The 16873-nt window shown below is 59.5% G+C and overlaps 1 protein-coding gene across 1 annotated transcript in view; it reads left to right on the forward strand.

Annotated features, from left to right (window-relative positions):
- Window positions 1-905: 905 nt before the first annotated feature.
- Window positions 906-16873, forward strand: part of ABLIM2 (actin binding LIM protein family member 2) — a 135652-nt gene continuing 119684 nt past the window's right edge. The window contains exon 1 of the mRNA XM_080796991.1: window positions 906-1069. Within this exon, the coding sequence (XP_080653117.1) occupies window positions 1060-1069 (10 nt within the window). The 5' untranslated portion in view covers window positions 906-1059. The remainder of the gene's footprint in view (window positions 1070-16873) is intronic.

The raw sequence follows: 16873 nt of genomic DNA on the forward strand, positions 1-16873 counted from the left end.
AAGTCCACATTTCCTGCAGTCAGCCCTCTTCTTGTCAGCATCTCTCAAAAGCCTTGGCCCAAGCCAAACGTCCTCCCGCCACCTCGCCCCACCGGGCCAGGTTCCGAGACTCTGCCTCCTGAATGCTCCCCCAGTCCAGGCTGCACCCTAAAGTCCCCTTTTGTCACTACCAGGCAGGTTCAGCCTGCTCCCTCTGATTTCCTAAATCCCAACCCTAGTCTTTCCCTCTCCTGTACCAGGACCCCACTCTGTGCTAGGCGCCTGACGTCAGAGAGGTCAGTCGGTGACAGTGGGGGGGGCTGGGGCCCCAGGACTACCTTGGGGTGGGACGCACCCCCTCCTCGGGCGCCAGCCAGTGCAGGGCGCCGGGAGTTGGCGGCGTGCTGTTCTAAGCCTGAAGTCAGGGCCCCGGCGCCAGAATGCCAGCCCGCGCGCCCCGCCCAGCCTCAGTTTCCCCGTCTGTAAACTAGAAGGGGGGAGTTTGGCCCAGGTCTTCGGGCCCCCTGCAGCTCCACAACAAGAAGAGCTGCTCTAAGCGTCTGTCCCTGGGCCTCCCTTCGCGCCACTCCCGGACTCCCAAGAGCCGTCACCGCCGCCGCCAGCCAGCCAGCTAGGACGCCAGCAAGGCTGAGAAGACAGACCCACAGAGACCTTCCAGCGACTGCGGGAGGCCGCAGCAGCGTTGCCTGCCTGCGCGTGCGCGCGACGCACTGCCTGCCGGGACTTGTAGTTAGTCCATGCGGCGGTTGGGCCGCGAAGGCGGAGCGGCGGGGGCGCTGCGCCTACACTTCCCAGAGTGCGTCCCGCCCGCATCGCGGCGAGGGTGGGGTGGGGCGGAGCTGCTCGCAGGGGCGGGGCCGGAGGGGGCGGGGAGGGGGCGGGGCCGACGGGGCGGGGCCGGCGCGCCGGGGGGCTGCGGCGGCGCTGCGGGCGGGCGCGGACCTTACCCAAGGCCTGCGGACCCGCGGGCGGGCGGGCGATCGCGCGGGCGCTGCACCTGCGGGCAGGAGCTTCTGGCTGCCGCAGCGCCGGTCCGCCCGCCTCCCAACTGCCGCTGAGATGAGTGCAGGTGAGTGTGGGGACCGAGGGACTGGCGCGTCCCCGAGCTGGATCTGGACGCAGCAAGGACTGTGAAGGCATTCTGGGGCTGCACCTGCAGCACAGGCGAAATCACCCAGTGCTCCACCCAACTTTCAACGCAGGGTCTTGCAAACCCTAGGGCCTGTCCGCAGGTCCCTGCCCCTGCGCCTGGGGCGCGTGCGGCTCTGCAGGGCCGTCTAGGGACCTGCTTCCCCCGCGCCGGCCAGGCTGACTGCGCCGGGCTGTCTGGAAGGCGCCACTTTTTTGCTTCTCAAGGGTCCCGGGCGTCTGTAGGTTGCAGAAAGCGACCGGTAGGGGTGAGGGGCGCAGGGCCACCGCAGGCCCTGCTATAGAGAGGTGTGGTCACACCGGGGTCTTTGCGGCAGGGGCCGCCGCCCTTGCGCGGCGCTCGCTCAGCCTGAGCCGGGGGGTTTGGGGGAGGCCGGCGGAGCCCCGGCGCCCTGGGCTCGCCCGCTGCAGATTTGGGGGCGCAGAGCCCGCCGGTGTGTGCAGCCCGCCCCATTTTCCTCCAGTCAGCATCTCTCCGCCCCACCTCCTCGCGCTCCCGGCGGCTGCCTCCCGCCGCACCCACCGGATCTGACCGCCTCTGTGCGGGCCCTGGAAAATCCCACATCGTCACCAGCCAGCCGCGCCTATTGCGCTTGGGGAAACTGAGACCAACAGCAGGGAGGCCTTGGCAGGAAGAGTCTGATACGCGGACGGAGGATCCCGGTTTTGAGAGTCTCCTGTGGCCCCACACTGAGCTGAGGGTTGGTCCATACATTTCCAGGCAGGGAGGGACCGTCACCCCATTTTTCAGGGTGCGATGTAGGCTCACCAAGCTTGAGTCACCTGCCCAGGTCACGCAGGGGGGTGGGGATTCGAACCTGGTGCTCCCTGAACCTGTGATTTTTTTCCTCTGTGTCTGGCCACAGACTGCAGTATGGCCCTTGGCCATGGTGCAGAAAAAAGCCTGGACAAGCTGGAGGAAAAATCGGACTGGGGGGGGGCGGGGCGGTGGGTGATTAGTGTTCATTTGGTGAGTGCTTGCTCCCTGCTCATGGTTTGGGAGGGCTGTTTCCAATTTCCAGGGACCCATCTCCCAGGGGACATCTTGCCCTCCCCCTCCAACCCAGGAAGGAGGGACCACACTGGCAGTGGGTGTTGGGAGAGTGGCTGAGAGCAAATGGCAGGCAGCGAGAAGCAGAATTCTGTAGAGGATTTCTGAAATGGCCAACCTGTTATCTGGAGGAGGCCAGGGAGCGGGACACCCCGAGACCTGGCAGAAACTCCAGACACGTTCATCTAATGTCAGGTGGGGATAATGGCAGGGTGCACACGGGGTAATTCTAGGCTTTCTATGATCATAATTGTTACCTCCGGTCCCCCTTGTAATCAGGGGGAGCCCTGGAAGGAGCACTGGCATTTGTGGTTGTCCTGGGAGAAGGGCTGTGTGGGCACTGGTATCTGTTGGTGGGGGGTCATGATTCGAATGAGCCAGGGGTCTGGGGTTTGACCCATATATCTGTCTGGTGGCAAATTGTCTTGACAAATGGTGGCTCCTTCCCGAGTTTGGCTTCCTGACGTGCAAAAGCAGCACTATGCCTTTTGCCTGAAGAGGATGAGATTCGAGTGGGAAACTGCCCACATAGTAGGTCCTCAGTAGCTTGTGATGGTCACTGCCGGAGGGTCCTGCTCCCCTCAGTCTGCCTGCATCAGTCAGCCCTTCAGAACTGCCAGTGAGCCTGCTCCCTGTCCGCCTGTGGCTTGTGCCCCAGATGCGTCCCTAGGCCTCCCCGCAGCAGGGGAGAGTGTGGCCCTGTGCCTGGCACCTGGCTTTCACGTCTGGCCATTGTGCATGTCCAACAGGTCAGGGGACTCTATCATCAATGAGGGCAGGTCCCCTGATGCTCTCCCACTAAGAAGATGCCCATCGTCCCAGAGCTTGGTGTCAGCTGGTGTGGGGGGACATCAGCTGATCCAGTGTCCGGCTGCCCAGATGGGCCCTTGGGTCCAAGCCTGAGACATTCTGCACAACCTCCCCGGGTTGGAGGCTCCCCTCTCCCTCATGCCACCAAGCTGCAGGCATGTCTTCCTTCAGTCAGGTGACCCAGGGCACCTTGGAGATGGCTTTGGTGTTGTCTCTGGGCCCAATGTATTTGCCTACTTGTTTTGTGACTCATTGATTTTGAGGTAGCTGGGGAAATTGTCAGAGGTGGCGTTCTGTGTCAGGCCTAGATCCAAACCCAGTGCACTTGCTATGGGTCCCCTGTGTCTCATTTTCCCCAGTGTATGGAGGGAATTCCCTTAGCTTTGCCAGCAGCCCCGGCCCATGCGTATGGGGCACAGTAGTTGAGCCACAGTATATGATGGTGGCCTCATAACATGGCAGTCCCAGGAGTCATGATGGGCGAAGTGGGACAGACAAGGGGACCTGAGCTGGAAGGGGCTCCAAGGCCGGCTCGGCCCCCACTGGGTGCCAGGTCCTGGAAGTCCAAGTTCAAGGTGCAGGCAGGGTTGGTTCCTGCTGCGGCTTTCCTCCTTGACTTGTAGATGGCCATCTTCTCTCTGTGTCCACAGGGCTTTCCTTATGTACGTGTGTGTCCAAACTTCCTTTTCTTGTAAGGACACCGTTCCTATTAGACTAGGACCACCTGCCTGGCCTCGTTTTACCTTGATTACTCCATAAAGTCCCCCTCTCCAAATACAGTCACGTTCTGAGGTCCTAGCAGTTAGAACTTAAGCATTTGGATTTGGAGGGGGGAATAATAATTCATAATGGGGGGCAGGGCCAGGTGGAGAGCCTGGGGCGGGGGGGGGGGTGCGTGGTGCTGGCTCAGCTGTCTTGTGGTCACGGCTGCCTGGTTAGGATCCCAGAGCTGGAAGGGACCTAGAAGGATGCTGCCATCCAAACATACTCATGTGCCCAGAGGGGAAGCCAAGGCCCAGAGAAGGAAAAGCAACTGACCGGGGTCAAGGAGAGAGTGTGGCAGATCTAGGACTGGAGCCCCAGTCGCCTATTCTGGTTGGCACAGCCCTGGGTCTCTAGAACAGGACACATCTCTTCACCTAACCCGAGTGTGGACAAGGACGTCGCCACAAAGATGCTGAGGACAGTATGACAGAAAGTTGGAGGCTGCCCCAATGTGAAGGGGAGTGACAGAAATCAGCCAGCTATGCTGTCCCTCATTCAGTGACCAAGGGCTTCCCACCCGCCCTCCGTGGGCCCAGCAGGAATAGACAAAGTCTGCATCCTGCCAAAGTTTCTCACAGGTTGGGAGAGCAGGGGGCTCATTCTAGCCAACGGTGTGTGAGGAGATTTTAATGTGAGGCGCCAAGCTCCAGCAAACCAGTTTCAACTCCAAAAACAGTGGACCACAATTGTCCATCCTGGATGATCTTGAGCCTGTGAGCACTGTAGAGGAGGGAAATCGGAAGGATCCACGTCCAGATGTCAGCTGGGGTCTCCCTCTCGAGCGGAAAGAAGAGAAACAGTTTTCCCACATCTGCGTCTTTATACTTTCTGTGGCTTTCCCAAATTTTCTTTGGCAGTCCCAGGAGTCCACCCTTCTCTTTCGCGATTAAAAATCCAGTGAAAATGAGGAAGCATTGCCGCCAGGTCTAAGGAGGGCACGTGGAAAGTCCATGACTCGGCGGGAGGCCCAGACCATTGTGTTCTGCAGGGGCCACTGTCCTTTGGCTGGGAGCGGAGCGGACAGCACTCAGGAGCTTCCCACAGGCAGGGGACTGGTGCCCGGTTCCCCTGCGTGACTCCATCTGAATTAGATGCGGCAGAAGACAAATCATCCTGACCCAGAAAATCATCTGAAAAGGACAGTTGTTGCCCAAGACCCAGCTGGCACTCCCAGGCTCAGCACGGGCATCCCCAAGCTCGGATTTCTTTCCCCAGAGGTTCAGGGTTACTCCCTAGCCTGCCACCAAAGACCCTTTGATTCTTTACCATTGCTGTCAATGGGGTAGTTTGGGGATAGAGGGCATGTTTTCTAGAATCAAGCTCTGACTTTGATGAACTCTTGGCGAGTCCAGCCTTACTGTCTCAGAAAAGGCAGCATGACCTTCACTCATGGAGAAGTTACCTGTCTGGCTCCCTGACCCCCCAGAGCATTCTCTGGAGCATGGGAGAGCTGCAAGCTGGCCAGAGAAGATAGGCACATCCGGGTAACGAAAGGAGAGGGTGGGAAGGGGTCCAGCTGACGGGGTCTGTCCTGGCACTGGCCACGGTGGATGATGGCGGCAGCTGCCAGGGTGCTGACCCTTCCTCGGCCCTGCCCTGGCGCAGGGGGCTTCCTCGCACCCCCTGCTCTGCACTTGCCTCGGCAGGACATGGGAAGGCCTCCCCTGAATTGGGTCTGAGGAGCTCATTCTGCTCTGCCCCCTGCTAGCATTCTTGATCATGGAACCTCCCTGTGCTTCTGCAGCTGCCTCCCCCGGGGTCTCCGTAGGGACCGAAGGTGCAGGTTCCAACAGGTGTGAGAGGCTTGCAAAGGCAATTAGAGTGCTTGCAAAGGCAATTAGAGTGCTTGCAACAGGAGACCATGGGTGGTGTTCAGATAGCAGCCTGTTTTTGGGTGACGATCACGTTGCGGGCTGCTGAGGGGACCAGCCGGGTGCGGGCCAGCCCGGATGGGCAGCAAACAGCAGGCCTCGAGGCTGCGAGGGCGCAGCGCATGGCAACCTGAGCAGAGCATCTTTGTTTACTTGGGGATGTTTCCATCCCTGAGGTCTCTAGGGTGTCGGGCAGCACCCTACTTCAGTGTCACGGCAGCCATGGCTCAGGGGATGCTCCCTCGGGCATCCTAAACCCTCATAGCACCTCAAAAGGCTGCTAGGGTGTCCCCACTCATGGGTAGGTTATGCAGATGCCCAAGAAGGGGCTGTCAGTTGTCTGGCAGCATGCCACAGCACCTCGGAACAGCAGAGCTGGACTTGAACCTTGCTGCACCCGGATGCTCATCTTCCCACCGTGTGGTCTCCAACCGTCTGCCCCCGCCCCGCTCCTGTGCCCACATGAGCCGGCTTCTGTGGGTGATTCACTGCCCCCTCGTAGTGTGGGGCTGAGTGGGATGGATAAGGCTTGACCATTTGGGACATCATGACAGTGCTTTTTCCTGATGGGCGTTCCCAGGGCCTGTCTTCTCCCTGGGCCATGAAGCAACCTTGGCAAGCCTGTGTGACTCTCTGTAACCTTGACCCTCTGACCCCAGCTCTCCCTTCCACCAGCTCCTTGAGGCCTTCTGGAGCTGTCCCTTCCCACTGCAAGACAGCAGTCCTGGCTGTCCCATGCCAAGGCCGCGGCGGCCGGCCCAGCCCCACTGCTGGTACCTGAGCTCCTGGGAATCCTGGCCCCACCGACCCAGGCTGTCGTGTGACCTTAGGCAGGCTTTCTTCCCTCTCTGGGCTTCAGGTTCCCCATCTGCAGAGATGGGGGCCACCCCATCTTCAGGGCTGTGATCGGCTTCTGACAATAATCCCGTTCTCTCCACCGTTCCCAGAGCGATTGTCTGGGTTTGAGGCTAAGCCAGCATTTCAGGGAACCATGGCCACCTGTCATCCTTTCCTGCCACATAGACCTCATCAGACAATTTCGTGGCAGGAAGCACTTGCCCTTCACACGGAGGGTCCCTACTGTAAGGGAGTTACTCCGCTGCCTGCCAAGGAGGGAAGCCATGTCTGTGAATGTCTGGTGCCTGAGCCGGGAGACCTGGGTCCCCCTTGTCCTCAGTCCTCCTTGTCTGTGGGCAGGACTGGGGAGCCCCACCGGGAGCCAGCGCCAATCCTGGGTGCCTTCCGCCCTCGGCGGGCTTCTAGGCTGGGGGCATATACGAAACAGGTTCTGTTGCAAAAGGGTGTGTTTGGGGGTTTCGTGCACCATGTGCCTTGCCTGAAGATTTCTAAGCAATGAGGGGGCCATCTTGGGAAATACGGCTTGGGAAATACGGCAGTGGCTTTGGGGTCAGGCTCACCTGGGCTCCAGTCCCAGTCATCACCTGCTAGTTGTGTCCCGGCAACTGGATGGTGTTGTGGCTCTTTGCCTTAGTTTCCACACCTGTGGAGCGGAGACTCTGCCTCCCACGCTTTGTGGTTGTTCAAGGGTGCTGGGCGTGCAGGGCACTGGGAAGCAGGTGACATGGTCTTTGTCTCAGCTGTCCGTGCCCTCTAAAACTCAGGGCAGACCTCAGGATATTCGCCTGGAGAGCCCCCCAAGGCTGCCTCTGACAGGTGTTCCCTGAGCATCTGGCCAAGGAAGGGATGAATGGAGGATAGACCTCGGGGCCCCTCGTCGCGCTCAACCTCCCTCAGGGTTTGCCATCATCCTGGGCCAAGGGCTCCCCGCCGTGTGGCTCTCTCTGACTCTCTGCTTCTCCTCGGGCTTCGGCAGCCCCAGCATCAGACTGGAAAACAATGTCTCCAAGTCCCAGTTTGTGCCCAGATACGGTCCAGACTCAGCCTGGGTCGGGACCACCTCTGGTCCCAGCCTTCAGCAGGCCACAAGGGCTTAAAGCCATTCCGGAATGCTCCTGGAGTCTTTCGAGGACTATTTATTGAGCACCTACTGTGTGCAACTCACTGTCCTTGCTCCTGATGCCCAAACACCCTTGCTTGTGCTTTTCCAGCTGCGCTGCCATCTGCCTCCCTTCCCCCCATCCCAGAAGTCCTCCTCCTTGATCTTAAACTCCAGGCTGTCTATGACACAGTCTGCCCTCCTTGGAGCTGGGGACAGTGGACAGGGCTGGGGTTTCTTGTGGAGGACTTGGGTCTGGCTCTGTCTCTGGTGTGACTCAGGGCCAGGTGCTGCCCCTCCCCGAATGCCTCATCTCAGATGGTGGGGAGTAGCTGAGTAATGGACCCCCAAAGATATCCCTGTCTTTATCCCCAGAACCTGTGCCTCTGCTGTAAAGAGGCTTTCAGATGTGATTTAGTTAGAGACCTCGCGCTGGGGAGACTGCCTGGTGGGCCCTTCGTGATCAGCAGTTCTCAGGAGTGGGAGGCAGGAGGGCAGAAGCAGAGGTGAGGGGAGGGAGGATGGAGGAGGGCCCCGAGCTAGGAACCAGGGCACCTCCTGAGACTGGAAAGGGCCAGCAAGGGATCCTCACCTGGGGGCTCTGGGAGGACCCAGCCCTGCAGGCCCATTGCAGAGTCCATCCCCCAGCCCATCCCCTGTCGGGGATTATGTCTGCTTTAGGCCTATACGTCTGTGCCCATTTGTCACAGCAGCTGCTGGATGCTCAGACAGATGGTCCACCTTCCCTTCATTCCCCGCTGCTGGGTTGGGAGGTCCAGGGAGAGGAGGATGGTAGCGTTTTGCAAAGGGAGGATTGTTCCAGACCTCCTCGGTGGTGTGAGGCAGTGTCCTATCCGTGCACACACGCCGCTGGGCTCTCCTGCTGCTGGAAGGGCTCCGGGAGCACCTTCATGAATAAGGAATTAGGGAGGACTGCCCTTGGAGGGAGGAGGGGCAAGGAGGGGTCCATGTTTACTGAGAACCTCTGGGCTCATACTCCGGCTCACGTGGGCTTCTCCACGCCTAGGGCAGGGGGTCATGCCCCAGGCTCCAGGGTGCCTGACTCGGCGCACAGCACACTGGGTGGGTGTGGCCAGCACTAGGGGTACATGTTCCGATCACAACTCCCGGTTATTCAGGAAGCCGGGGCTGGACATCTGTGGTGTGTCCAGTGACGCGCCAGCCAGGATTCCAGCCTGGTTAGCTCCTGGTTCCAAACCCACATCACCCCTACTCACGTCACCTTCTCGGACCTCCGTTAGCCTTCCTCTCCTGGCCAGTGTCCCACCCAAACCCCAACCTCCCCGCAGTCTTCAGTGGTCCACATCTGTAGGGTCTGGATCCATGCCTTTCTCTAGCTCTGGGGGACATAGTCTGACACTCCCTGGTGGGTGGGGAGGGGTCTGCACAGTCTGATCGTCCCCTGGTGAATGGGGAAGGGTCTGGCACAATCTGGTTTTCACTGGTCCTGGGTGAGCCTGGGTCTTGGCGTGGTGTGCCATGGGTTTGGTAGGAAGGCAGAGCTGGTCCCCTGGAGAGCCAGAAGACTGGGCTTTGGCTTGCCCCCCAAGCAGACCCCTCCACCTTCCGAGCCTTCAGTTGTCCTCCGGGTCCTGCCAGCCCCGTGCTTGTGTGTGGACACAGTGGGACCAGAGTTTGCTGTCAGGAAAGCCAGCCCCCACCATGAGCCGCGGCTTGCAGTGTTTCCCACCGGGGAGCAGGGGTTCCAGTGCTGTCTGAGGGCCCTGGGCCCCCACTTACCATGACCCTTAACAGATTCCCTCCTCCCAGGTGAGCAAACAAGCCCGAAGAATCAGGTCACCCGTCTGAGGCTATCCAGCTGGCAAGCCAAGCTGACCCCTAAACCCACACTCCTAACTGGGGCACAGGGAATGGGGCAGCATCTCTGAGCACCCATCCCACTGACACCCTGTGATAGCTGGGGCTCTTTCCCATGAGACATTGTAGGCAGTGTTTGCCTCTGGGTCCCTGACCCCCTTCCCCTCCTCTCACCTGCCTCAGATGAAGCAGCGTCTGGTCTGACCAAGGGGTAAGAAATGGTTTTGGGTGCATGAGCCTGTGGGGTACACATGGAGGGTGCTGAGGACACCAGTGCAACAGGGACACTTCCCCCCGGAGGTCATAATCCAGACGGGGGACATGTGTCATCGGAACCGGGCCGAGGGACAGAATGGGGACAGGACAAGAAGAATCCCTCCCACATGGCATCAGGGAAGGCTTCCTGGAGGAGTAGACATGGAGTTGAGTCCTGAGACCAGCACATGGGTGGTAAGCAGGGAGGCTGAAGGGCTGGGCAGCGAGGAGGGAAAGTCAGTGTGTCTGACCTGATATGAACGTTATCGGGGGCTGGCCACCCTGCTGCCTCCCCAGGGCCCTCTGTTGGAGCCTGGATGCACTCTGATCCAACTTCTCATCTGTGGTTCAGACCCAGCAGTTCACCTGCAGCTCTGAAACCAGGCCTGGCCTGCTGCATGCTCAGGGAGCAGTTGTGGGTGCAGAATTACACATCAGCTCCCTTGCACACCTTGCCGGCTGCTGCAGAAATCAGGAAATGTGATATGTATGCGAGAAGCCACATGTCCAGCTGGACGCCTCCCCACCTGTCTCCGAGGGGGAAGGGGGGGCGCAGCATGGGTGTGGGGTGCAGCCCAGCGTGGGCCGGGGCTCCCGGGGCTGAGGGACAGGGGGTGCCACTGCCAACAGTCTGCAGGCCACCCTTGGGGTCCTCGGGCAGGTCTTCCTGGGACTCTGTGCTGCCCTGACTTTCCTTCCCTCCAAGCCCTCTAGTTCCCGTCTGGCCAAGGCAGGCCCGGGGCTGCCATGCAAGGCTTTGTCCTGCCACCCCTGCTGCCTCTCCCCTTACCACCTCGGCCCCCATTTCCTGCCACCCCAAATCCCTCCTCTGCCCGAGGGCCACCTGCTCTCGATGCTCCAGGTAGATCCCTTTCTTGCCTCCTCCAGCCTCGGGGGTGGCGACTCTGCACCCCTCCCCTCCCCGTCTCCCCTAGGCCTCCTTTCTGTGTCCATCCTCCCTCTGCCTCCTGCCCACAAGGACAGTTTTGTGAGTGCATCGGGGCCCACCTGGATCCCCCGGGATGCTCCCCAACTCCAGACCCACACCTGATCACACCTACAATGGGGGGCCAGACCCTAGCATCCTGCAGGCAGCCTCTGGAGCACGCCATTTCTGGGACCCACACCTTCTCCCCTCCCCACATGGATTTGAGAACGACCTCTCCAAGGAAACAAATGTACTCTTAACTGGGCTCAATTTAAACATCCCCAGACCCTGTGAGCTACATGCTGTCACAGGCTGCTGACTGGGCCTCGGTTCGTATCAGCTTTAAGGGAGCAATTCAGCACACGCTTTGGGCCTTAAATACACTCCTGCCTTTTGAGAGAGGCACGGCGGATTCTGGGAATCTTTCTGCAAAGGCTCTGGAACACGGACATGAACTTAGACACACAGCCTCACTTGCCGCAAGTCCGGCGCAGTCAGCCCCACAGCCATCCAGCCCCGCGATGCTGGGTGCCTGGATCATTGTCCAACCAGAGCCGTGGCACCCAGGTCTGAGTGCCTCAACTCAAATTTCTTGAGGGCCCCAAAGAGCTTTGGAGTGCGTTGTATTTGTTGGGATTGACTGAGCTAGAAATTAAAATGGAGGAAATTCTAAGGTCCTTGCTAATTTGTTGGATCCTAGCCCTCCATGTGTGATCATATTTTTAGTGCCCAGAGGCCTCGCTCTGCAGTTTTGCAAATCTCATTAATGTCCGGCCTAATGGGGGACAGCTGGGCTCTCGAGTCCTGCCTGTGCGCCATCATTTGTCACCAGCCCCTGTAGAACTTTCCTCTTGGGAGCGGGTGGAAGTGGAGAGGGGAAATAATGTCTCAATCTTATTACGGCCATGGCTTTGACCCTGCCAACCCCCTGATGGGGTGTTGGGGAGGCACTGATAAAGGCAAGTTAGTATGTGGCCGTTAAGAGGATCACCAAGGATCCGTAAGCCTTGGGCATCGCTGCTGCCCATGAATGAATGCGGGACATGGAATGTTATACACGGCTTCTTGAAAACCTGCCAAAAAAATCCCCCTAGAAGAAAATACATCCAAATGCCATAGGGTTCTGGGCTCTTTTGTTATTCCTCCTAGTGCTGTGCTGTGTTATTTTTTCCTGCTGATTCACTTTAGGGATCTGCCGGAGACAGGCTTTCGCTCGAGGAGGAGGTTTGCTTGGAGAGCAGCTGCCTGGCTCCCGGCTCCTGCTCCGGGGACGGCGTCCTCTATTTTGGGAGGTGTGTTTTCACAGTGGAACTAGGGCGGTGGGTGGCATCCACAGGCTACGAAGCGCAGGCCCCCGACATGCGGGAGTGTGTACTCATGATAACACAGGCTCCCGCTACAAACAAGCGGACCGGCGGATTCCGGGTTCTGGGGCAGCCCCGAAAGCCGGTCTGAAATGTTGCGTCCTCAGTTGGAATGCCTGCCCCCGGCCGCTGCAGCCGGAGCTAAATATATCTCCTGTGTGTGCTAACCATGGGGCACCCCGCCCGCACTGGCCAGGACCCGAGCTTTGGGAGGCATTGACTCCTCTAATAAAAATCAATGTCTGCCTTTACTGAGCATCTAGGAGCCCAGGGTGCACGGGGGACGAGTGGTCCGGGCTGGTCTCCAGTGCACACATCCCTGCAGGGAGGGGACTGGTGCTCCCACTCCGTACCTGGGGTGCTCCCACTCAGGAGGCCACCTGCCCAAAGTCACCCAGCTGGTAACACGGTGGAGGGGGGAGGCCAGGGTGGGGTTTCAGATGGGCCCCGCCTGGCTCTCACCTGTCCCTGGGTGCGTGTCTCCTGGGTTCTTCAGAGTTCTGTGCTCAGTGCAAGCTTGTGTGTGTGTGTGTGTGTGTGTGTGTGTGTGTGTGTGTGTGTGGTTTTCTTCCACATTCTGAGAGGGTCTTATAAATAAATCATTGTTTTTCTAACTTAAAATATGACCCACAGGTTCCAAGCTGGGTACCTTGGAAGGAACATTTTGCTGGAAAGCGGGGTCCTGAGGGCCACTTGTGCCCCTGGGGGTCCCAGGGGTCTGGAAACTCTCCACCACGGATGCCCTGCTCTGGGCTTGGATGCCTCCCTTCCCCCTAACCCCTGTGGCCCAGCGGGGATCTCAGCAGGGCTTCGCTCTGGATTTGGGAGGGCTGGTGGTACAGCCCCTCAGCCTCAGCCAGCCTCCCAGCCGCAGCACTGGCCAGCAGGAAGGAGGGGGGGCTTCTCCCTGGGACCTCCCCTTCCAACTTCTAATTCCCTCTGTGAGGACCTGCCCCTCCCCAGGGGGGTCGACTTCAGGAAGGACATCCCCTTCACAGGGGACTCTTCCCTTTGCCCCAAAGGTGGGGCCCTGCTCTGAGTCGCATGGACAGGGACTCCTTCTAACAGGCAGCCAAGCAACCAGGCATCCGTAGGGGGAGGTGGGAGGAAGAGTTGATTTCACTTGGGGTGTCTATCTGCTGGCCAGGTGCTGGAGGTGACCTAGCTCAGTTCTTCCTCCAGGCCTGATGAGAAAGGCAGACGGTGCGTGATGAAAACACACCATGAGAAAGCACTTCTCGGGGAGGCTCTGGGGACAGAGAGAAGGTGGCTGGTGAACCTGTGATGAGAGAGAAATCCTGGCAGGCTTCCTGAAAGAGGTATACTTCACCAAGCAGGAGTTAGCCAAAACAGTGGGAGGAGGGCGTCTGGCAGCAGGTACAGAGCCCTGGAGGAGCGAGTAGAGGGTGTGTTGGAGAAACTTCATTTCTGCCTACGCCCCTGGTTAGGCTCTGGGGGAGGTGCTGGGCACACGGCTGGCCTCCGTGCCCTGTCCGCCTCTCGCATTCCGTGGTCATCCCGCGCCTTGGGTGGCACCAGGCTCACCGCTGGAGTTCAGTGACCACGTGAGGAGCTGATGAGTCAGAGAGGAGAGGGAACACAGGGACCTAGGTTCTGCAAAGGATGGACTCCTGGCTATTCTGATAGGGCTGGTGGGGTCCAGGAGTGTGCTGGTGATTCTGCCAACGATTCCAGGCCAGATTTGGGCACTGTTGGTGTCACAATATTTGTAAGAGAGAAAAAGCCCAAGAGCTGGTATGGCCTGGCTCAGGGAGGGCTGGCACCTCCCTGTGGGTGAGAGAGGGAGGTGGGAGCAACAGAGGGGACCTGGTGCCGAGGCCCTGGCCCTGTTCTCCCCTCCTCTTGCCGACCTGTCTTCCTTGGCCCTTTCGCCTCCCTAGATGGGGGTTCCTCGAGGGCCATGTGGGATCGACCTCTTGAGGGCCCAGGACCCCTTGAAGCTGGCTCAGGCACAGGGCACTGTCCTTGGGGTGGGAGCTGGCTCTTGGCTCTTGGCCAGGAGAGAGGGCCGGGGTGCAGGTGGGCCCCTCCCTCCCATCTAGCAGGACTCACACTGCAATCTGGCCCACAGTCCTTCTGTCCTCATCAGCTTCACACATCTTGTGGAATCGGTGGCATGCGCGATCTGTGAAGCTAGGTAACAGGGACGTGTGTCTGGGGTAATGGAGCTGGAGAGCCATGGCAACAGTGGCAGGACTCGGCCTGGGCTGCTGAGCCCTCAGTGCTTAGACCCGGCTACACGAAGCCCATGAGATCCTGCCCCCTGGGTGTGTGGTCCTGTGGAGAGACTGGCCTGGGAGCAGATAGCCTTCGGGGCCACAGAGATTAGGGAGACCCAGGAACGGGTCTCAGGCCAGTCCCAAGACCCAAGCAGTAGCTGGGCCCTGACTGGCCCAGTTTTGGGAAAGAGGGTTAGGCCAGGAATAGAACCTCTCATTTCCCACGGCGTGCCTGGCTCTGGAGCCGCCGTGACTTGGAGAGGCGCGCCTATAGCCACCGGGATCCGTGGCTGGGCGGGAGCTAGGACCAGTCACTGGCCACCGTGGCAGCAATAGGACAGCATTTGCAGGCAACACAGCCCCCCTACGCCAGCATGGCTCCTTCCCTGCCCAGCTCTGCAGCAGAGGAGAGGGTCCCTGGGTCCCTCCTGTGGCGGGCGGGGGGGCGGGGGGGCTCTGCGGAATGTGCCAGGATGTTGGTGTGCCTTCCTACTTGGAGCCAGTGAGCAGGAACTCTGCTCAGACACTTGTCCACTCTCTGTCCAGGGTGACAGATTGCCTCGGCGCTCAGGCTGAACATTTGGAGATCTGGAATGCTTGGGCCAAGCGGAGGAGAGGAGCGTGACATGGAGCCCGGGGACAGCATGGCGAGCTCGTTACTGACAGGTGTCCTTTGGCTTAGTGCTCAAAATCGGCAGCCTCGCAGATAGTTCTCCTGTGCGCAAACCTGCCAAGGGGACCCGCTCCGAATCCCGAACACATCCAACCCCCCTTGCCCGCCGCGTCATCTGGGAGAGCTGAATTATTCAGATACCGATTTGATCCCTCGACTCTGCTCCAACAGATAGGCCCGAATCTCATTCGCGTTGGGCAAAGGCCATTTCCCTGGGTGCCCATGAGCTTCCGGCGAAGGGGAATGAACTGCAGGGGGAAACCCGGCCCTGCGTGGCTGTGGTCTTGCGAAGGGGGATGAGGGGCTGGTGACTAAAGGCCAGACACGTCTAGGGCCCAGACCGGCGGGGCCATGCAGGGGTCCCATAAGATTATAGCTCCTGTGTCTTCTAAACTCGGGTGTTGGTGACACTGCTACTTTCCCCCAAATCCTCAGAAATACTCTGGATTCTGGGTTTGATGGGGAGGTGGGAAGCCAAGGTCACCTGGCCGCAGGGAGGCAGGGCTGCCTGTCCCCTGGCCTGAGCCCTGTCTCTGCCCCCAGATGGCTCATGGGAACACTGGGGGGCGGGGTGCTGATGGCGGGGCTGGAGGGCTGGTCAGCTGAGCTCCAGACCAGGTGGAACCCCTTTGGAGGAGCAGTGTCCCTGCGCCCCCTCCCACCAGGCATCAAGTGTCACCGACGATTCCAGGGAGAAAGGAGGTTTTAAAGGACACGTTGGTGTACCCAGGCCCCATCTGCTCTGGTTTGAAAGTCCTGGTGCTCACAGCACGCTCCTGACCCCCGCTAATTGACCAGCCCGAGCCTCTTGCTTTGCTGACCTCCAACACCAGCTCTCTCCTGCCTCCAACACACATCTGGGTAGTGAGGACCCGACTGAGGGACCCCAAGCTCTTCCGGGGGTGTCCTCCTCAGTCGCATTTCTTAGAGTCCGTGTATTACCTTTATCATCCCCAGGAGGGCGGGCAGCAGTGTGTGTGATGGTATCACACACAACACGCATGTGTTTTTGCAAAAGCCGCTCTTCCCTCCGTCTCGACCCTCGGGAGGGGTGCCTTCCTTCCTTCCCGCACACGGCCCCGTGGAATCTGGCCCCGAGCAGGTTTTCTGTGCCTTGTTGGACCCCTTCCCTCTTGCCTTCACTAGGTACAAAGTGCTTTCTGTTTTGTTTGTTTTTTTTTTTTTTTTTTGTATCTAGACTTTTTTTTATTGTGCTAAAATATAATCACATAAAATCTGCCATTTTAACCAGAGCTAGATGGTTCAGGAGCGTTAAGGACGTTCACATTCTGGCGAGACCTTCCCCACCATCCACCTCCGGAGCTTGCCCATGGGACCCCGTGAAACGATTCCCTGCCCACTCGCCCCAGCCCCCAGCGGCCTCCATGGCGCTCTCTCCCCCGTGGATTGGATGGTTCAGGGGACCTCGTGCAAGGGACCTCACACACTGTTTGTCTTTGTGGCCGCCTTATCTCCCTGCGCGCAGCAGCATCCCCGAGGTTCCTCCCGGCGGTGGCAGGTGTCGGAACGTCCTTCCTTTTTGAGGCTGAGGAACATTGCACTGGGTGGACGGTGTTGTGCATATCAGTTCCTCTGTTGATGGACCCTTGGCTGCTTTTGGCTGTGGTGACTCATGCTGTGAACACGGGGGCGCACAGATCTGTTCGCTTTCCCTTCCTCTGGGCGCAATCTGGAAATGGGATCTCTGGATCAAGGGACGGGCTCCTGGCTTGGCCGAGGCTCTCCACACCTCACTGCCCGTCACGTCTTCGTGAGGGCCCATGTCCAGGCTGTGCTGAGCTCTTGGGGGTTCCTCCTCCTGCCCCCACAACTTTGCCTCAGGGGGGTGTTTTCCGCTGCAACTGCCCCCCCCCACCGTCAGCCAGCATCTGCTCCGTGGGTGACCTCCAGCTGGCTCTCCCTGATCCCCTCCCCCAGGCTCTCCCTGATCCCCTCCCCCAGCTGATGCAC

Source organism: Martes martes, assembly GCF_963455335.1.
Source record: "Martes martes genome assembly, chromosome: 2".
Lineage (NCBI taxonomy): Eukaryota > Metazoa > Chordata > Mammalia > Carnivora > Mustelidae > Martes > Martes martes.